We start from the raw sequence: 23,456 nt of genomic DNA on the forward strand, positions 1-23,456 counted from the left end.
CAGCCTACCACTGCATTCAGTAACCTCCCGAAGAACACACCTGGTTTGTCCATTAAAGCTTACCCGGACTTTCATGACAACATGCTGGGTCACTGAGGCTATCTCAGGAGAAATTCCCAAGAGGTCTAAGTAGCAAAAAATGAGCTACACGAAGTAGTTTATTACATTAGGAACGTTTTAGGTTTTAGGTGGAGGGTATGTAACAGACCCAAACAGATTTAGGATACAAACTCCATTCAGTTAAACATCAGTCATGAGAATTTGTGGCTGGCCTTGAAAACGCATTCAATCACTAACTCTACCTACCTCTTTTTGACCTCCTGGAAAAGGAATTCTGGTCCAAGTATGACAGAAGACACAAACCTAGAGTCTGCTGCCCAGTCTACTCACTCTTAGGTATCACTGACTGTTGCAAGTTCAGCTTGTAAACAAATTGCACGTTATAAACACCCACAGTCCACTTTTCCGACCCTGAAATTCAGACGTCAGCTGACAAATGAACACTGCAACCTATTTACAGGGGAGTACTAGGACTGCAAGCCAGCAGTGCCGCTTGTCTTCACGGCAGTACCCGCGCAATTTATCAGTGTATGTAAATAAAAAGCAGAGATAAAACGTATTTACAGTCCTAAGACATAAGGCTTAAAATTATAATTGAAACAAATACGGAGATCATCAGGCATGCCCAAAATACTACAACTACACCTTTCATAAGGCTATTCAAAAGAATAAATGTATTAACCGTGAAGGGAGAAAAACCTAAGATTTGGAAAGGTTAAAGCTTTAATGAAAAAGTTTTAGCTCATGGGAAAAGATTCCACGTCAAAACAAGCAAGCTGGTTACTGTACTTGACGGTCCATTTCCAGGAACATACTACAGCTGAAATCAAGGGACTACTTATTATGCAGAGCAGGTTCAACTCACTACTGAAACAACAAAGCCACATGGCATACCTTAATTATTTACCAAAACCAACGATGACCACCAATCACCCAAAACCCAATTTAAATGTACAATTGGTGCCTTGACTAGTGTGGCTGAGTGGATTGAGCGCTGGCCTGCGAACTGAAAGGCTGCTGGTTCGATTCCCAGTCAGGGCACGTGTCTGGGTTGTGAGCCAGGTTCCCAGTGGGGGCTGCGAGAGGCAACAGATCAATGTTTCTCTCCCTCCCTTCCCCCATCTCTAAAAAAATAAATAAAACCTTTCGTAAAAAAGTACTCAATTATATTAGAAGAGATAAAAAGAAAGTGGACCATTAAAATACATACATACTGTGTATGTGTATTTTCCAAAAGCACTTAGAAAACAGAAAGGTGAAAACCTCTTATCAGTTCCAAATTCAACACAGTACAAAGCAAAAAAACTTTTATTACTACACTCACACAAATAATAAGTGTCCCGAAGTTTACCCCGATAGTTTAAGATTATCCAGTACTAGTTTCCACAGGAGAACTGCTTTAACTTCCAAATCCCACTCAAAGGATAAAAGGGGGGGAAACCGCTCTGTAAGTGCTTAGGACTGCCCTTCACTTCAAACGCCATCTTTGTCCCTGGGTGAGTGTACCTCAGCACTAAACCATGATCCAGCGATAGTTCCCTATTTGATTCAGCAAGGATCACTTCAGGAGCTCAATACAGGATAATGCTGTCACCACTCTCTTATGAGACAAATTTAACTTTAGGTCGTATCACATGTGGTGAAATATCTGTTAAGAAATTACCCATCTGTCAATCATCTTAAAGAGTCCGTATAACATACATAGCAGTATTATATTTATAACCAGAAACTGCACCGACTGATAGACACATTAGTTTGTTAAATTCTACCTGAAAACGTGCTATTTTATTAAAACAAAACCCCCCAAATTTAAATCTCAAGTCACACGGTTTTAGAGTCCAGTCTCACTGAAGTAGCAGGCAGACCTCCTTTCTCACAGACGAGTCAATGCGCAGGAAGAACCCACAAAGAGGACACCGCCAACGTGATAACTTGTGCTACCCGAACTGCAGATTAAGTCATGAAGCTCACCTGAAGAATGCCAAGGAGTTACCACAGAGATCATGTAATGGCCTTGATTTTTATTTTTCTTTACCTAGAATTCTACAAATTCTAAAATTTATCAATTGATGTATCTTTTAAGTAAACAGCACCAGTCTTGCCCATTAATACAATTAAAATTTGACTTCCTCGGTTCTTAGTTCACGAGTTTATTATGAAAAACACTGCAGCGCCCTTGTGCAGCAGCGTCGTCTTACAGTAGGGAAAAAAAAACATTCTGTTCAAAACAACTCACCAGGTTCTGACAGTAACAAAAAACAACATGAGGCTGAGATTTGAGAAGGGAAATAAACTTGAGTGCAGACAAATCATACAATTAAATTAAACGGTATCCCTGAAAACAAACAGAACGATTTCAAAACTCACAAGTAGAGGGGAGGCCTTGGTACTTATTTTTAAAAATGTTCATTAAGCTCCAATGATTGTTGCTACCCTTATCTACAGTCATGCTGAGTAAAGCTATAGCTAAATGGAAGTTAAATTGTATTCACGAGGTGTTAATGTTTACATCTTATTATCTGCAGTCTCTCAGAGAAAGCAAAAGTAACTACAAATAACGCTATGCCAGAAACTGGTTTCTTGACCAACAATGTCGCTTCAGCATGCAATGAACTGGTTCATTCTAAAGTGGTCACGGCTGTTGATGACAAGAGGCTTTGTATTTTTATATGGCACATCTTTTGGTCCGTGTGAAAACAAGTTTTTTGAATGTTAACTATTCTCTGACACTTTGGAGTTACTGTTGCTCTTCCCATTTCCATTAGGTCAATATATGGTTCATGGCAATACTGTACAAGTTTAAAATTTCATTACAGGAAGTAGTCTGGGGTACGACGAGTAACGTGGGGCTCACCCCTGCGAGGTGCTGGGTCAAACTGCAAGCTGAAAAACAAGACGCAATTTGTTTATACTCTAAGACATCAATGTACTGACAAGTCAAAACCAAGGACAACAGTCTCAAATTCTACACAGATTTTCCCTATCCAATTTCAACTTGCCTCAGTGTAACAGAGACTAATTGTAGCCTCCTCATGCATTTAGTAAGGGTCTTCTAGCTGAATACCTCATCAACAAGCCACGGTAACCTGAGCCAGAGAGGATGTGCTTTTATATACTGGGCTTCCCTGAAAGATGGGCTCTACTAAATAAATAAAACATAGGTTTAAAAGTTGTAATTCAGACCTGGCTGGTGTGGCTCAGTGGACTGAGTGCTGGCCTGCGAACCAAAGGGTCGCTAGTTCGATTCCCAGTCAGTGAACATGCCTGGGTTGTAGCCAGGTCCCCAGTTGGGGGTGTGCGAGAGGCAACCACACAATGATGTTTTTCTCCCTCCCTTTCTCCCTCCCTTCACCTCTCTCTAAAAATAATTAAAATCTTTTAAAAATTATAATTCATATTAGGGTCTATATATCACAAGTTTCTGTTGACGTATTTCAAAATACCATAGGTCTGTTTCAAAGGAAACTTAAAAATCAAACTGGAATGGATTTAGCATGAGCTTTTCAACTCTTAATTCTGCCATAGTAATGGCAACCAACTACTCAGGTGTAGATACTTACAAAGAGTATTTCAGAGTATCATCAAGTTCCATGATTGCAGCTTGGTTACCACAACGATAACAATAGTTTGGAGCACTGAAAATCGTTACTACATTCCGGTCATGGCACCAGTTATATCCCTACAGAGAAAAGAAAGGACATAAAAACTCACTTGACTCCCTTTTTTAAGTGACCGAATGTGACTCCACTTGAGAGGAAAAAAAATATCATAAGACTTGACAACTATCAATGCTGTTTTTGGATAATTTAATAATTTTCTGTACTTCACACAACTTAAAAAATAAACAGCACCAATAACCAAGGAATAAAATGCTTCTGAAGTGTGTGGCCTTCTGTAAATAGCAGTGTCTGATCAGCCTCTTTCATTGCAATGGCTCCGAACAAGCAGATACATTCTCCAAGGAGACCTCAACTTTACCATTCTATCCTCAGTCGTAAATGAAGGTCCCCCTCAAGCTGGTCACCAACCAGGTGCAAAGGATAGAGACCTCAAGGATTTCTGGCTTCACTCAGACTACTTGATCGAATGAGTTACTTTTAAAGTACTGTTCACCAATTTCTTTCCCTATCTTTAGCAAAATCAGACTCTATTGATAATCACAGAACTATATTAATAAATAGGACCCTAGTTTTACAAATATGCTAAATCAACGTTCTATGCCAAGAATTTGAGCCCATTTCCCCTTGCTCTTCTTTCAAATCATCTGTAATCCTACCATCCAAAGGACTACTTATTTTGGTTCATTTCTTCCCAAATTCTCCTCCACACATGTATGTTAAATATAGAAAATAACAAAACTGGGATCATAAAATATTATATTCCCCTTTCTCCTGCCCCCTGAATCTTACATTCCTGCTCTTAAATCCCAAGAACTATCCCGTCATTAATGTGTGTCAAATCTATGGTGACAGAAGGAGACTGGGTTTGGGTGGGGAGCACACACTGCAACATTTTAGATGATGTATTACAGGACTGTACACTTAAAACTTACATAATGTTACTAACCAATGTTACCCAATAAACAATAAAAACGTGTTAACTACAAATTTCATTGTGATCAAAAGTTTGAGATTTTAATTCTAGTGTGCAGGCTATACTGGGAAACATCAGAAGGAATATATGGAATGTTCTCATTAATACCATTCATTTAAACTCCCTAATATCTTCCTTCATTACGTTTGCTTAGAAAGCAAATCAGGTTTCAAAGAACAGAACATACCTCCATCACCAGCTGGTGAGCTCTGGACACCAACGTGAGGCCATTGGCATGATTAAATGTCTCAGAAATATCCTGCCCAAAGGTGTAACCAGCTCCTCGAGGAGATATCCCCCAACCACCACGGTCATCTGGATCTGACCACAGCAAGTCACACATTGGACCCTAAAGAACAAGTTCAGTTTTAAACAGCTTCTTGCAAAAATGGTTAATACATGATTTGAGTAATTCTCTAGAAGCAGCACTCTGCTAAGCCACACTTTTTAAGTGGTGTTTGCTGAAAACAGTAAAAGGTTTTACAGCTCAAGTCAAACATCTGTGTCAAATAAACTATTTTCTGATGTCTTTAAGAGGAATAGGCTGTATCAGTGAGCCCCAATAGCAACACACCCTAAGTAATCCATCTGCCTATAATATCCAGCTTTCAATGTTAGGCGGTACAGTATCTGGTAATTAAGGCAGAGACTCTGAAGACACCCTATGTCCTAAGCCCAGTCCCGCAACTGTTGTGATCTTGGCAGGTTCCTTAACGTCAGCTGCTTCTGAAGAATGGGGTGGACAAGAGTGCTCACACTACATGGGGTCGTTTTTGAGAATTAAATGAGAGAAAATATATAATGAATTAAGTTACAATTAAATATTTCCTCTCTCTTAGGAGGTTTGCTAAAAACATTTTATCACTAAATAAAAGCCAATTACCTCATGGGGAACTTCTTGTAGGCGATCAAGTGCTCTGATGTGATCCAGTGTATCTATGGATGGCGAGAGGCCACCGTGTAGACAGAAGATCTGAAAGAGAGGTTTATCCTGTGAACCCCACCTAAAACACAGCCCACCGTACTTGTCCCCACGGGCATTGTGTTCTGCCACAACCAGGCCTGTCTCTGCAGCCTACTCTGAACTATGGAATATACTCCTTTTCCTGATGAACCATCGCTACTTCATGCAGTCTCCACGTCAACCAGTTAGGTCCTGCAAGAAAATGTTTCTCTGACATCACCCTCAACATAGGCTACTATCTTCCTTCTCACAGAATTTTTTTGGAAGTGCCTTAATGACACCTCCCAGATGTGTTCAGAAACAGTGTGAGAGGATGAATGGGTTATATCTTCCATCCTCGTGGTCTCAACACATAGGTCAGGACCTGATACAAAGGCACTTCACAAAGGCCCCAAAGGGATGTGAGGGTGGAAAAGTAAGTTACTGGCACTTAAACAGTAAGAAAGCACAATACTGAAAGCAATGAATCAGTAATGTAAGTTTTAACAAGATCTACATACCTGTCCATCCACCAAAGCAGTAAGAGGAAGATAGTCAAAAAGATCTGTAAAATATTTCCAAACATTTGCATTTCCATATTTCCTTAAACACTCGTCATAGAAACCATATACTTGTGTGATCTGTCTGCTCTCATGATTCCCTCGAAGAATAGTGATGCGTTCACGGTAACGAACCTGAAACAACAAAACAGAAAACAACATAAAATGCTGGCACCTTCAAAATCAAATGACAATTCAGCAAACCTTCCACTGGGAAATCCAGAGTTCCAATTTTGTTAAAATCAAGCCCTTACTGAACTGAAACCACAGACCTAAGACGTTTGTCCATTTGAGTACCTGTCAACCTAGGACCAAACTCCTGCTACCACCACCTTTACATTATCCCCAAAAGATACTTTCCTCATGCCTATTTGAGGCCACTTCCAACTCCCAGCAACCACTGATTTACTTCCTAGTGAGACTTTCTTTTCTAGAAATGTCAAATGTAATCATACGACGTGCAGCTGTTTTGTGCTTGGCTTCTCTCACTAAGCGGAGTATTTTTCAGGCTCATCTGTGTACAGGTCAGTGGTTTGTTACTTTTTATTCTGCACAGTATTCCATTATATGGCTATACCACATTGTGTTTCTTTATCTATCACCAGTCGAATGAACACTTGGATTGCTTGTGGTTTGGGGCTATTATGAATAATGTTGCCATAATCATTTGCATGTAAGTTTTTATATAAACATGTATTTTCATTTCTCTTGGGGAGACTCCTCATTGAGTGTAATTGCTGGGTCATATGACAGGGATATGTTTAATTTTTCAAGAAACTGCTGAACTGTTTTTCAAAGTGGCTGGACCATTTTACATTCCCATCAGCAATGTATAAAGGCTCTAATATCTCCGCAAATTCACTAACATTTAGTATTATCATCCTTATTGATGACAGCCATTCAACTGGCTGCAACTGTGACTCTAATTTGCATTTCCCTGATGATCAATGACTTTCAGCATCTTTTCATATGCTTACTGACCATTCAAATATATTCTTGGGTGAACTATCCAAACACTCTGTCCATTTTTAAATTATCTATCATCTTGGAGGTTTTTAAAAAAATACATGACTACAAATACTTTTTTCTCAGTGATGTCTTCTGAAGAAAAAAATAATTCCGATGAAGTCCAATGTATTAATTTTTAAAAAATGGATTGTGCCTTTGGTATCATAGCTAAGAAATCTATGCCTAACCCAAAGTTAAAAGATTTTTCTCCTATGTTTTATTCTAGAAGTTTCATAGCTTTAGCTCTCATACTCAGGTTTATGATCAATTCTGATCCTTTTGTATGGTATGAGGTATCTAAGTTTGGTTTTTTTTTTTTTTTTTTGCAAATGGATACCCAACTGTTCCACCACTACATGCTGAAGCCCCCACCCCCCCACCGCCATAGTATACTAGTTGTCCAGGGCTATCATAACAGGCACCAATGACTAGGTGGCTTAAACAATAGAAGTTTATTTCCTCACAGTTTGAGAGGATGCTGGCAGGCTGGTTGCACCTGAAGGCCTCTCTCCTTGGCTAGTAAATGCCCACCTTCTCCACAAGTCCTCTCATCACCTTTCCTCGGCATCTATGTCCTAATCTCTTCTTTAAGGACACCAGTCACATTGGATCAGGGCCCCTCCATATGACCTCATTTTACCTTTAATTACCTCTTTAAAGGCCCTATTTCCAAATATAGTCACATTCTGAGGTTCTGAGGTTTTCAACATAGGAAATTTGGGGGCGGTAGTGGCACAATTCAGCCTATAAAGCCTCGCACATGAATTCTTAAACGTACCACATCCACCCCGTCTCTGAGCACTGGGATTCACCCTGGACTTTAAGTACAGGTTAGCTTGTAAGGCTGCTCTCCTAATATCTAAAGCCACTGCAAAAACTTTCCATCCTTTAACCTAACTCCTTTATTTTACAGATGCAGAGCATAATGACCTCCAAAAATAGTTTGTAGCACTTTTCATGACTCAGATTAGCAGCTTCACAAACACATACACTGTATTAACTGCCTAAAACTCAGCTCTTGCCAAAACCACATCTCACTGCTTCTCCAATACTATCAGAAGTCTTTGGCCGTTTTACCATTCTGCATATTATTTAATACAATCTTCTCCCCAAAAGGTAAACTCGAACTATTTCTTTTGAGTGAAAAGCAGAAGCATACCTACTAAAAGCTATTTACCATTTTGTGTTTCACCGTCAGATCTTTGAACATTTGCCAAAGCTGTAACTGGTATAAAGCGACTTGCTTCCTTTAATGACCATTTCTGTTATTCTAGATTATCATGTCATGTCTAATGACTGCAAACTAGTCCATTGAGATAAATCATAATTTAGGTATTCACTTACTGTTGGATATTTAGGTCAATTCTTTTTCTGATATTAAAACAAGGCTGTACTTTATGTTCTTATAAAAATAAAGCTCTTTTCCTCTTGAATTTCTACCTCTAATGAAATTATAAAATTACTGTGTCACAGGATATAAATATTCCAACAAGTGATATGTCTTATTCCTTGAAAATACTTCAAAAATACCCAGAAAGGTCATTATATTACCTCTCCACATCCCAATTTATTGATGTAAAATTTCTATTTGACTAGCCTTCTAATATTTTTTCAAATAATCAGAGGTATTCTATTCCTTAAAGAATATCTTTTTAAAATTTTTTTACCGTTGTCTTATTCAGAATGAAGACATACCTATGAAAGCCCCAAACATGAATACTTGCATTCCTAAATTTGAAGTTTCACTCTAAAACCTAACATTCAGATGGAGAAAATCACAAATCCATGGGAAAAAGAACACCCAAGAAGACTGTTTCACCCAGTTTAAAACATCCAAACATAAAAATTGAAATCACCTTAAGAGCTACGAGCAGAGTAACTGTTTCAACTGAATAGTATCCTCTGTCAACATAATCTCCCATAAACAAGTAATTTGTATCTGGTGATTTGCCACCGATTCTAAACAGTTCCATGAGATCATGAAATTGCCCATGCACATCTCCACAGACGGTGACTGGACATCGAACCTCTTGCACGTTGGATTCTTTTGTCAGGATTTCTTTAGCCTACAGATGGAGAAAAAAAATAAACCAATACATCAGACATTAAACATTAACAAGCATATGTTTATTTACACTTAATGTAGCTCATGGGGTGAGCTCAGTGTAAGATGAAATTGTAGGCAATTATGATCCCATTAAAATAGGAGGGCAAGATTCTACTCATTGGTTCTCTCTCCTCTTGAGTCTTAGAAAAAGTGTGTATCAAGATGCATATTCCCTGTTCCTCTCATCAGCATCAGTTTTTAGGCCTATCAGCTGCCATCCAAGTAAAAATTGAAGAGATTATATTATTAGCAGCTATAACACACACTTACTGATCATTTACTATATGGCAGAAATTGTGAAGAGCACTGGGAGATAATCATTCATTTGCTGAATTATCTGAGTGATACTATGTGCCAGGCCCTGTGCTAGTGACTGGAGGTACAGTGAACAAGTCATTACCGTGGTGGGGTGGTGGGGTGAGGGCCCACAAACAAGTAACTAAGTAACAGAGTACAGACTATGTTAAATGCCATGAAAGAATGGGAGAGAGTAACTGGTACAGGACACTTTAAATAAGATATCAATCACAACAAACAAGAAAGACCGAAAAGCACAGAGGAGGGCAGAAAAGGCAGACAATAAAAATGATCATTACAAAAGAAAGGGCTAAGTGCTAAAACAAGCTGAAGCAAGCAGCAGTGTTCCAGGATTACAATCCCTGGCACTGCTAGGAAAACTGCTCGAGGTCCAAAGAATGAATTAGATACAGAAAGGGGATGAAAACTAACAAATGGGAGGAGGTCCAATACAGGCAGCCGAAAGTGTAGGCTGTCCTAGGAGTTGAGGGAAAAATCAACACGGCTGAAGCACAACACACAGGAGTAGAGAAGAGGGTGGTCTGGGGTGGGGTTAGGGTAACTAACTACCCCGGTTTTAACACTGAAAGTCCCACATCCCTGGAAATGCCTCCACTGCCCTCAGGCAAACCGTAACAGTTGGTCACCCCAAGTAGGAAATGATGGGGGAGAACGAAGCATGGATACAGACTGAGCAACAAGACTAATCAAAGTAGTATTAGAACACAGATTTGGTGGCAGAAAACCTGATGAGTGAATTTAGTATTTTGGAGGTAGGGCTATGGTTGTGGATCTGAGATGGAGTAGAATTTAAAGGCCACTAGAATTCATGGACCAATCCACAGGCAGGTCTTGCCCAGTCTCCTTCTGAAACACATCTCGAATCCATCTGCTTCATCTTTTATGCTACTACCCTGGTCCAAGCCACCATCATCTCACTAGATTACTGTGCTGGCCCCCACACTGAACTCCCTGTTCCATTTTCCTGCCTTAATCTATGTTCCATGCAAACAATCAAAGTAACAATTTTAAATGTTCACCAGATTCATTTTATTCAGGACTGCGTACACAGCACCTTGCTGGAAGATTGCCTGAGATACACAAGGCATTTCATACATATTTGTCAAATCGATCAAGAACTTAAACCAAGGTCATCTTCAGAGAAAGCCATGGTTATCTCCCAGGACATCAGCAGGCCTGGAAATTCTTATGACGTTCTTTGGAGAATGAAGAAACAAGTAATAACAGTGAGGAAAGATGCCCAGATATCTAGGTAGAGGTCAGAAGCCTGAAAAACAGGGAATTTTATCCTTGAGGAGCTGGAGGCAGCACCCACCCATCAGGGAGAGCTATCATCAGAGAAGGTACCTTAATGACGTCCTCTGAAATAGCCAGATTTCAGTTGAGCCGTTAAGGCAAAAGAAATTTGTCTTGAGAATGGGTTAAAGGTGTTTTACTTCACATATTCAATGAACATTTATTGAGTACCCCATCTATGTGTGACCAAATCATGGAATGGTGTTCCAGAATGCACAGTGGGAGGCTGGTCAGGGAAAGGCAAAACACTGCAATACAGGGTGAAGTTACCACTCAGAATTGTTGCTAATGAGTCTTTGCTCACTATATTTCCAGCGACAACCAAGTATGACAGGCTTGGTTTTAAGGCAGTGGTATGCAACCTTAGCCACACATTAAAATTCACTTGCTCTTTTTAACCAAAATCAATCAATCAGCCCCAGCTTCTCCTCGCCCAATTAAGTCAAATATTTGGGGGTAGAATCCAAGCATAAATAATTTTTTTAAAGTCTCCCCTCCCCACTCTACCCCATACCGATGCTCCCAGGTACAGCCAAGTTTAAGAAGCACTATTTTCAAGTCTCCAAACATTTTGGGGAGCTTATTGCAGCACATTCACCCACCACTGACACCTAAAATTAGTTATTAATCTGACCTAACTTTTAATGTAGAAAAAATCCAGTGTCTCAAAGAGATATTTCTTAAGAAATACATATAATCTATCTCTATAGTGTAATTCCAACCTCCCCTGATTTACTACTACTGAAAAGCATAAATTAGCTAGGCATACTTTATTACTAACTCTGTCTGGCACTAATACCACATCTAGTGTTTTAAGCACCTACTATACACTAATGAAAACAGCTGTGAATGAAATGACAGGTCTACTTCAAAGAAATTTGCAAAAGTTACTGACCACTGTCCACACTCTCATTCCCCACCTTGGGCCTAAAGTAACCACCAACAGCATTCCCATGTATATATATCCTTTCAAAACACTGTTTATACATTTTAATGCCTATTATATGCCTAAAGAAACATAACTGTATATTTAAACTAGAAACAGTATGGTTCAGCAGTTTGTTTTTCTCCTTAAAAATGTATCTTGGGAAAAAGGCAAATATCTTGGAATTCAGAATGCATATCTATAGACCTGGCTAATTTCTCACAGTGGGTGCACAGTATTCCCCGAGGAATGATAAAATTGGGGTGGGGGGGAGACACACAGAGCAGTTACAATATATAGCCCAGTATTTGCTCCCTTGTATACACATATGCAGGCACATTTCCTGAAAGAAGATACTATAAGTGGACCTTAGTATATTTAGTAGTTTGAATTTTTTTATGTTGACACTACCAAATGGTCTTCCAAAATGGAAGCGACACTGTATCTATAAAGTGAACATTTTAACTGCTAAACCTGGGAAAGTCAAAGCTTTCTTTCCTTCCTACCAAATTTCAGACCAGAACAATTATAATTAAATCCTGAAGAAAGCAGTAGTATATATCAGATGCAGTAAAGTACATATTAACAAAAACTCATGTTTACAAAGAACCACTTCTAAATACACCTTTTGTTGTTGTTTTTGGTTTTGGTTTTTTTTTTTTGTCTCAACTTACCAGCTCCCAGATGGCTACTATACCAAAATATTCTTAAAGGCTGCAGATGTCCTTATTAAAGGTTATTTTACAATCAGGAAAACTAATCGTATGAAAAGAGGTCTGACAGAAGCTGTGCTATCACAAAATGGCAGGCCTTGTAAATCCCACAAGCACCTCAAGGAACCCAGCAATGGGTCACCTAGTGGGACCTCTGAAGAGTCTTCTTCAGAGCCCCCAGGCCTTCCTTCATCAATCATTACAATGTCAACTCTCTAGCCTAATACTCAAAAGTAAATGGTAGAACCAGACTTTCAAAGTCACAAGATTAGAGATTTTTAAATGTTAGTAACTAATTTTTTCACTTTCTGGTATTCTGACTGCTATAACTTAAAACCCCATGTCACCTGAATTATGCACAGAAACAAAAGCAAAACACACCACCCAAACTTTTTGTTGCTTTCCCTAAAACATTTTTTCCAGACCTTCAAATGTCTTAGCTAATTTGAAAATAAAGCTAATCTGAAAATAAACGAAGATTAAGCTTTAAAAAAAAAATAGCGTAATTAGCATCATACTGATTTTTTATTTATTGGAACCCTACTTATTTCAGTCAAATGGCAAAGACTGAAATGAATGAATTCAAGGGAAAAATATTTGATATAAAACTTCCTAGAACATGGTTAAAACAGAAATAGGCTATTCCATTAATAAGAGCTTATCCCAACTAACCATGTGAGGTTAAAATTTTACAGCATCCTAATATCCAAACAATTCAGAGTCACTTCAAGCAAAGTTACACCTTTCCCCAAAGGTGATACTAATTTATTATCAAAATCCTCTCAGCATTCTGGGTTCAGGTTCAGGAATCACACAACTGTATTTTTCAACCTACTATGAAACAATCAAGTGTAAGGGTGAACGACCTTACAGACTCGTTTGACGTTCTTAGATGCAGACCGTTCCTAAACACCACAACGTGAAACTACAAACAAAGCAGACTTAAATTAGACCTCCCAGATCCTCCAAGCCAAGATTTTTCAAGGAAATAAAAGAGGAAAAAGAAAATGAACCAACAAAAGATTTACCAACCACTTACATATTAATTTCCTTAAGGGTACACAATAGTGATATCATTTCTATTTAATCTGTATCATAGGAAAAGACATGCAACACTTTCATGCAGTTTTATTTATCAACATTTAAAAATACAATACAATTGCAACTACAGAAAAATTATTCACATCAAAAGAATGCAAATTGTTTATTTCAGTGGTGAAACTTTTAGGAATATGGTTGTCTTAATTCTACAACATCTACAAAACTACTCATTTCTTCCAGTGTTTACCTACACACAGACCTCATGTCTACAAATTGGTCTATGTCTGGTTTGGTGTTCTAATTTTCATATTCACTAACCCAATTTCCTACAGCATTATAGTAATCATTTTAAACTGCTGTGTAATATCCTCCTGAACAGATGTATGCATGTATTGTTTCCTTTCAGAAAATTTCAATTGTGGGATTACAGAGCAAACAGTAGGAGGAACATTTCTTAGTTTCTTATGTATTACACAACTGGATTACAGAGCTTTTTGTTAGGGCTGCTGCTGCCTCTGAAGCAATGAACCAGCTCCTGTTTGCTTTATCCTTAGTTTCACCACTCCAAACCCACACACCAAAGACCCTGAATCTGTCCACCCAGGGCAAAGCAAGACCTTCTGGCTGGATCCTATACCCCAACCCTGCCATTTGGGCTGACTTTGTGCCTTAAGATGTCTTATCTTAAGCAACCGACCTACGCCGTCAATAGGCTGAGCCTGACCACTTCTTTGCTGCATCCCTTAGTGGGCTACCCAGGTACAATTTAAGAATCAAGGAGTGCCCTGACCGGTGTGGCTCAGCTGGTTGGTGCGTCCTGCCAAATGAAAGGTTCCTGGTTCAATTCTCAATTGCAGTCTGAGTTCCTGGTAAGGTAAGGGAAGCAACCAATCAATGTTTCTCCCTCTCTTTCTCCCTCCCTCCCTCCCTCCCTCTCTAAAAACAAATAGAATCTTTAAAAAAAAAAAAAAGCTAAGTATCACCACCACCAGCAGCAGCAACAGAATGGAGGTCAAAACAAAGTGAAACCTGTCAAAAAGACATCTCCAGCTCAGGAAGTGAGTTCACAGTGGAGCAAGTGGCCAATGCACTCACCCCTCTAGTACCTCAGTCCCAGCCATTTCCAGCAGCAGTGCTCCTGTCTCTCTCCAAAGTCCAGCTTCCACCTCCCCACTGTCAGATCCCTTGTCCACCTCCTCCTCCTGCATGTATGGCCTATACCCCATAACCTAAACTCAGGCTTCAGATTATAGTCAAGCATATACTGGCTCAACTTCCTACGTTGGGGGAACAGTCACAGCCATCTCAATCAGTCCCCAGCTTCTCTTTCCACCCAGGATACGGAGTTTTGAGACTGGGTTTCAACTCCCTCACCGACCTCTTAGACTATAAGAACCAAACTGCTTATTGCTTCGATCATAAAGATCAGACACTTTAGCGGCAATTCCAGGTTTTGGGAAGAACCTCTTTTTTTGTGGGTGATTTTTAAACACACTAGGCTGGCCATTCCAGTTTTAACCGTGCATTAGTTGTAAGAGATGGCACGTCGCTCAGACTCATCTTCTAATCAATGTTTTGCGAGGCGAAGGAGGAACAATGAAGGTCTTTAGAGGGGCCCAACAACCAGCAACCCAAAACGGACAACCCAATCTACTGAAGATCCTGTCATAGTTTTAGATCACTGGTTTTCCTGATTTGCAAAGTGATCAAAGCATTCTAGCCACGTGCAACCAAATACCACCAAAAATTAACAAAACTAAACTAAACTGTAAGGGGAAGAAGGGAAGAACATAGGACTCATAAGCAGAGGCATTCCAATGGTTTAGCCAATCCTTGGTTGAATCTTAAAAAATACTCGGTGTCTCAAGCTTACTCACGTTTCATGGCCAATTTTTAGTTGGCACTGGAAAAACTTTTCAGGGCTTTGTGAATTGTGCAACTGACTGTCCTAGATGCACTGCTTCATTTTTTAAATGTTCGTAAGGACTCAATACACAGTTTGAGGCAATCAGTGTCTTGCATAAATGGTACACCTGTGGTTTTAAACCTTTGCTAGACTTCAAAACTGTGATCTCCTGTTACTGTACGCAACCTTGAACTCCACCTCTGCAGGGGTGGCTCTGTGATTAAATAGATTGTAATTGAAAATAAAATTCAGGACAACTGAATATCTTAGAAGATTAAGTTTGGCTGGAGGTGCTGTACTGCAACTTTATGTCAGAATGTCTCTGGACAAGGAGAGTGGGGGGTTGGGGGGGGGAAGGACACTAATTCACCTGTAATTTATTGCAGGTGAGCCTAGCAGTAAAAAGACACTGGTCAATTGGTCTGGCCCTGATAACTTTATAAACTGAGATCATTATTGTTTATGCTTGCAGATGTTAACTGGAAAAATTACACACTATATGCATAAAACTTTTTCCTGTATTTAGCAGATATGTATAACTGTATTAAAATGGTTCTAGCACATACACAGAATCTGTATTATGCCCAACCTGCAATGCAATAATAAATGGAAAAATGTACCCACTCTCAGCTATTTCAGATATAGTGTTATCTCCTGATTTAACTGGCACTTTTCATTTAGAGTTCAAACTTTTTATTCCATGTTTATTTAGTAGTTATTTCTCCTCTTATACAAATTGTCCACACATACTCTTTGGGTAGTCAGAGTTGGATGATGTTCTTATGTAGTTTTCTATTAAAAATCTGATTACTGATTCTAATGTTCAATGGAACTCTAATTCAAGTAAATTTAACATCTCCTACTCTAATCACGGTGGAGTACATCTTCACCAATATAGCCATAAAGATGGAAAAGAAGCTGAAAAAAAAAAGTGGCGATTTTTGAATTTTACTTTTCAATTTAAACATAATTGAGGATATTTTAAAACTTTTGAAGTTTTTTAACTTAAAGCAAAGTAATTAAGTTTGCAAGCAAAAATACATTTTTCAATATCCTAAGAAAATTTCACTTTGTTTTTTGCTGCTTTATAAAGATAAAAGGTATGTTTCTTTGGTTTTCATAACTCAGCAAAAAATTATGGTTTATGACAAATGAACCTTTATGGCTACATTTTCATTTTGGTGTGATACATAAAGGAGGCTTATTATTAGTCCTGGAAGCAAATGAGTTTGCGTTTTCTTCAATTATCAAACCTTTCTTCATACTACTTGTCTTTCATTAACTATACAGAACAGATACCTCTAATGTTTTATGAACAATTCGGTCTTCTATGATTAAAATCTGTATGATTATGCTTCAAATAATCATCTTCACCTCTGACCAAAATGAATGACTGTCTTCTTTAAAGCCATATGTCTCTCAAGCAACAGACTGGCATTGATCTTTACCAACCAACCTACACATGTGCATGAATTCAACACTTCCAATCATTCCAGCACAGGGAAAAAAGTGAGCCTCCTAAACTAAGACATGTTGCTACATACAGTTGTTTAAAATTCTCACCACAGCAATCCATCACAAACTAGATTCAATCCCTCTGGGCCTGTTTCCTCCCGCATCTGTAAAAGATGACTTGGCCTAGAAGGTCTTTAAGGTTCCTTCCAACACTAAAATTCCACTCTATCCTAAAGCACTTAAGCCTTTTTATAAGGTCAGAATGATTCAACAAAATAGATGGTGGGCATTACTGATAGTTTACAAACGACAAGTGACAGAGAAATAAAATTCCCTCGATTGCCACTAGCACAAATGTTCTAAAACCTTACAAATTCAACCTCTTGACTAACCTGGAACCCTGCTATTAAGAACACAAAATAAACTAACAAATTCCTAAGAATGATAATGCTATTTAGACAAAGCTACATACAGAAAACTAGTAATGCACGTGAAAAGGGCTTAATAAATTTTGGTTGAACAAATTCCAAAAACACATACAGTGTCAGTTTACCGCGTCAATCGCACTGGATAACCTCTGCCGACTGCACTCTCTCTCTGACTCTAGCTGGTGAACCACCTTTTCCCAGGGGCACTCCAGAACAAAGTTTCTCAACCCTCGTCCAGCCCCCAAACAGTAGTGTAAAAATTCCAACCTTCAGTGGTGACTAGCTGGTCACGTACAGTTTAGACACACACATGTCTGTCCCTGCACTGTTCTTCCATTCCAAACCACATTACCAATACACAACTAGGCAACAGTAACTTGGTATTGTGAACAAATTAAGCTGTTAACCCCAGATAGTTATTTTATGGTTTTCAGACCCTAGCCATTTACTAGCAAGCCAGAACTCTCTACTTCAGCCTCTTCTACTACTTCTGCTTCTGCAGCTGAGAAGAAAAGCTGTTTAAAACAACAAAAGAATCCTGGCTGGTGTAGCTCAGTGGATTGAGTGCTGGCTATGAACCAAAGGATCACTAGTTCGATTCCCAGTCAGGGCACATGCCTGGGCTGCAGGCCAGGCCCTCAGTGGGGGTCATATGAGAGGCAACTACACATTAATGTTACTCTCCATCCCTACCCCTCTCTCTGGAAATAAATAAATAAATAGCAACAAAAGGAAAGTGTTCCCCTTTCTACTTCTAGTCCAAATCTGATCTTGCTTGCGTAGGACAGCACAGGTTGAGGGCTTTTTCAGACAAGGATGGTAATGAGAAATGAATAAAGAAAAAAAGTGTAAATAAGAACCAGATCAAAGTAGAAAGAATAAAAATGGAGGAGGGTTTTCCTGACACACAAAACTTTTCCTATTCTCCTCAGCACCCTCAAAAAAGACCCCTGCCCACCATTACTTCAGCCCAAACCCCAAGTCTCCTGGTTTTCCTAGCTTATCTCCTCTAAACGAAATAAACACTCCACATGGATCACAATGAGATGGGGAAACGTCTGCTGTTCCAAAAGGGGGGAGTAGCAGACTGGTGATGCAAATGCTGCCCCGCACACTGAGCAGTGCTCACCGCTCTCTGCAGCAGCAGTTTCGCCTGGGCCCTCCTGCCAGCGTTTGCAGGCACAGGACTCTCGACTCTGAGGAACAAAGGGAGAGGCGGGGAGCCTGTGTGTACGAACAGCAGACTGTTCACGTTCTTGGTGCTTCCTCATTAAGTCAACTCAGAACCGTCACCGCTCTAAGCCTGGGAGACCAGGAAACGCACAGCACCACCAGCTCTGACTGAGGAAGCTATGGGGATCCAAAGACAGGCATTTTACAAGTGGTAATGAACAATGTAAACACTAGGTATGCTTTATCAGAGTATGTCAGAGCTCGTCTCTGGATCACAATTTATGCTATCTGCGAATACACAGAAAATAAACTGGGGTTTTCAAGTCATTAATCTTATTTGAGGGGCAAATGCAGTTAGCCACATCCAAAATTGAAGAATAATTACTGCTTACTCCTCTAGGACAAAGTGAAGCAATAGTATGTGACAGGAATAAGGAGCTTTCAAGCAATCAAAATAAAATTAATGCTTTATTTTACAGAGTTTTTGATTCTACAATTCGCTGTGGTCCCAATTCACCTGCATCTTTCATTATTAACACTATCTTAGAAAGGAAAGGGGGCTGTGAAGCAAGGCTCACGTTGGTCTTAGAACCCACGAGCCTAGGCAGTGCCCACTTAGCCCCGCAGCCCACACCTTTACCTTCCCCAGCCCCTGGTTTCTATTTATCACTGAGGACAATGCCTGTCTCATGAACTCGTCAGACCACCGTGCATGTGAAAGTACAGTGAGCATATCATTCCCTGTCATGCTTCCCTGCCAACTGTTTGTTCTCAATATTCAAGTCACTTTATGTAAATGAACCAAACAATGTTTTAAATCAAACATACACAGACTAGCAAAAACTTATTACCCACTTCATAAAGGAATTTATCCTTGGTCAAATATTTGCAGCCCATCCAAGTAGAGAGAAGGGGTTTGCTTTACACATACTCACTCAAGAAATGTTACAACTAAGAGAAGCCTTAATGACTGCATTTTATTTATAGTGCTGGTAGAGCAATGGAAAACAGCATACCTAAAGAACTGCTGTGAAAAAATCTGGCTATCAAACAGCATTCTCCACAAGTTTGGTAAGACCTGAAAGCCCAAAGCCCAAAGTCATCCCTAAATTAAACCACTGCTGAAGTCATATAATAAAAAAAAGACTGTTTACTGCAGTTAATGCAAAAGCAAGATGACACTAATATTTTCTTCCAACCCATAGAGGGAAACATACCAGCCCCGTTGCACAGATGTAGTAATGTTGCTGACTGTGCCTGAGAAAAAACTACATTCACTAACCACAAATTTTTAAACAATCAACAAATTAGAACCCACCAAATGACAAGGTATACTGCACACACGTGTGTACACGCACACACACACCTTACAGCTTTGCTGTAAACCTTAATCACATGTTGGCGGGTGTGTGGGGGGGAGTCTAACTAGCTAATCACATAAAAAGCATGTCCACCCCTGTTTACACCGTGCACACTCGGATCCTCTGCATGTGAACACCTGACATTGCTCATTGTTGATGAATACCATGATAATAACCTCTGCATTTTTTAATTACAGTAATCTTATGGTAATCTTTACTATTGTATTTAACTTTAAATATTTCATTCAGATCAGGCATTTTCAGGTATATAGAAGGCTTTAAAATTAGCATTCCTTCTCATAATCAAAGAAATTATCAACTATTACCTAATAGCTATTTCCAACAAATATCTTTCCTTAAACAAAAAAAGAAAATCACTGTACGAATGAAAATTTTCCCTCAAGATTTTCAAAATGTGGCTCTCACCAGATGTGTTACTGGTCATACAAATATTAACAGTGAAAACTTTTGTTTTACTAGAAAGACTTGTACGTACAAAAGATCATTTCAAGTCATGTACCCTAACTCCTCCCATACACCCAAAAAGCAGCCAAGTTAATTTAGTTTGGAAAATTAATATTATACCAAAAAAGTTGAAATACAAGCTAAAGCACAGAAGGAAGGCTGTGTGATGATATCCCCCCAAAGGATCCATTGCTTGGAAACCTAACTCCAAATATTATTTCCATCTTTCTGACTCTTAGGAACCAAATCTAGACAAGCAGGATGAGCAATGGGGATCCAAGCACAAACCGACTGATCGCGCGTCTCAGTCTCACGGAGACAGACGCACCGAACTCCAGCCGCCCACCGTGCGCCCAGCGTTTCTTCTGCGGTCTCCGACCTGCCGCTTCCCGGCCCATCTACTGACGACGTCCAGCTAGATGCAGGCTCCGTGAGAATAAATGTGATCATTCTGCACCGATTCCACTCCTCACATTAACAGAGAGCAATATTGGACATCCGGTAAGTTTTCAATACGTAAACACAAAGCACTAATTTTAAATAAAATTGTATAATCTTAGATTAGAAGAGACCCTGAAAGATCTTTTTGAACTCTAGTTTTATATATAAAAGGTTTTATTTATTTTTAGAGAAAGGGTAAAGGAGGGAGAAAAACATCAGTGTGTCGCTGCGTCTTGAGCGCCCCTTACTGGGGACCTGGCCCGCAACCCAGGCGTGCGCCCTGCCTGGGAATCCAACCGTCAACCCCTTGGTTTGCAGGCTGGAGCTCAACCCACTGAACCACACCAGCCAGGGCCCTAGTTCTATATTTTCTATACAAGTGACTAGTCACCTAGCCAATGGCTGACTCAGAATCTTTATGTGAAGTACTGAACTCTAAAAGTCATTAAAATAACCACTTATGCCACCAGAAATTAAGACCTAATAAGGTACATTAAATAGTTTAAAACTTGCTTCTAAATCTTTAAAACAAACACCACCCTCATTTGATGCAAGAGAATGAAGGGTCAAGAAGTCAGCGTTAACAGGCAGCTCCTACAGATGATGTGCCACCTCATCAACCGGGGCAGTTTTGTTCTGGCTTCGGATAAACGCGCCCGAACTCGACCCCCTTAAATCGCGACTTCCGGCGTGGTTCCTCAGAACGCCTGTTTCAGGGCACAGTCGCCGAACTCATGAACCTAATTTTCGCATCGAACCACAAACCAGTCGGCATAATTACTCTCCAATAACTCTCTTCACTAACGCAAAATGAGAACATATTCCACAATTCTGTACTAAAACAAAACGCTGCCAAGTTAATTTTGAAAAGGAAAATTAAAACGGACTTTAAATGGACTCCAAGATTCTATGTTCGGCATCTGTGAGGTAAATTAAACACTAAGCACAATGTCTGGAATACGGTAAGGGCTCCATCGACAGCTTTTTGTTATTACTACTACCACTGCCTGAAGCCACAAAAACACAAAGAGTGAACTTTTCCAACAAAGAGCCAGTATATAAAACACTTGCTGCTTTTACAGTTTACGCTGCTCATTTAAAAAATAAATGGCAAAATGCCTAGTACGTTAGGCTTGGACAAGGGTTTCCACACTACCCAACTTGAGTCAGCATATAAATCATAAATTCAACTGACACTTGATTTCCAATCCCCAAACTCCTTATATAGTATGACTCACCGAATTCTCCACTTGTAGCAACTATGAAAAATAAGGCATACTCCTCCCTACAGCTACCACCACGACCTTCGTAGAAACTAGGTTAGAGATTTTTAAATTCTTAAAAAACGCGCCTTTAGAAAGTCTCTGGAAAAGGCTGCTCGGTGAGTTTAGCACAAAGCACCCGGAGAGCACGAAAGCGGTGCGACCTTTAGCTGGGTCCTGCGGGCTGGCGTGCAAGCTTGCCTTTGGGGGATCCTCTGGGCAGCTCTGGGGCTAAGGCTTGGTGCCGAGTCCAAGTAAAAAGCCTCTTCCCCACCTCACAGGAGAGTCCCAGGCTCCGTTCCCACGACACAGAGCTCAAGTCCTCTCACCCGGATCTCAAAACCGTCCCCAACCCAGGGTCTCTGCTGCCACCGCACCGCGCCCGACGCGAAGGCCGGGAGGCTCCGAAGCCCTGAGTTGGGGGAAAGGCGCCATTTTAGGCGGCAGGAGCAGGGAAAACCAATCTCCGCGCGAGAGGCAGGGGGCGCCGGGTCGCCCGGCAATCACCGGCGGGCCTCACCGCGCCGGACGCCGGTCTGAGAGGCTCGGGAGACCCGAGCCCGCGGCCTCCGCCATGTTGCACCTTCCCCACGACCGCCTCCTCGGCGGGCTCAGCCCACGGCGGCTCCCGCAGCCGGAGAGTAGCTCACCTTCTCGCAAAGGCTCTTGACCTGGGGCTCGGAGAGCTGCTTGCACTCATTCAGCTGCTCGATCCACTGGTCCAGCTCCTTGGTGAATACCTTCTCGTCCATGATGACACCCGCCCGAACCGGCTGCCGCTCCGCGCTACTCCCGCGCCGCCGCCCGCACACGGGCCACACGCACAGGCCGCCGCCGGTTTCCGGAGTACTTCTGTGGTCACTAGCGGTTGCTCGGCGCTAGCGCTGGCCCGCTGGCGCTCCCCTCGAAGCTCGGCCACAGGCCGCTGCCCTCCTCCTCTCGCTCTACCCCCGGAGCTCGGCTCTCTGTAATGGCGGCCGCCGGCGTGGTTACGTCACGCCCGGCGTCAGGAGGCGGCCCAGCGCGGAGGGGTAGGAGGGCGGTGACGCGCGCTGCGCAACTGCAGAGCCGGCCTGGACCGGCCCCCGGGTCCGAGTGGGGGCGGAAAGCAGAGGCTACGGCGCAGGCGCGAGGTAGCCGCTGGTGACTGAGGCACCTTCTGCTTTAGGGCGCGGTCGCTCGGAAGGGTGGGGTCCCGGAGAAAGGGCGGGCCGAGTACCAGCGAGCTAGGTGAACGCAGCTGGGGAACAGGACTAACCCTCGAGCACTACGTCTCGCAGGGTGCGGGAGCGGGCCTGGCGCAGGCGCAGTCCTCGCTGCCAGGGAGCCTCCTAGCTGCCAGAAACATTTTACAAAAGGCGGCCTCCTTGGCTCTTTGCTCCGCGACTTCAACCAGATGGG

General features: G+C 41.0%; 1 protein-coding gene across 1 annotated transcript; it reads right to left on the reverse strand.

The window, feature by feature from the left end:
• Nucleotides 1-2,194: 2,194 nt before the first annotated feature.
• PPP2CA (protein phosphatase 2 catalytic subunit alpha) lies at nt 2,195-23,054 on the reverse strand. The gene is made up of 7 exons (XM_024575134.4): nt 22,706-23,054; nt 9,021-9,230; nt 6,118-6,291; nt 5,537-5,626; nt 4,841-5,002; nt 3,621-3,739; nt 2,195-2,943 (listed from the first exon to the last, which is right to left on the reverse strand). Exons 1-7 carry the CDS (start codon nt 22,805-22,807, stop codon nt 2,871-2,873), a joined length of 930 nt encoding a protein of 309 aa, XP_024430902.1. The 5' UTR covers nt 22,808-23,054; the 3' UTR covers nt 2,195-2,870.
• Between the last annotated feature and the right edge of the window lie 402 nt (nt 23,055-23,456).

Source organism: Desmodus rotundus, chromosome 10 (genome assembly GCF_022682495.2).
Source record: "Desmodus rotundus isolate HL8 chromosome 10, HLdesRot8A.1, whole genome shotgun sequence".
NCBI classification, from domain to species: Eukaryota; Metazoa; Chordata; class Mammalia; order Chiroptera; family Phyllostomidae; genus Desmodus; species Desmodus rotundus.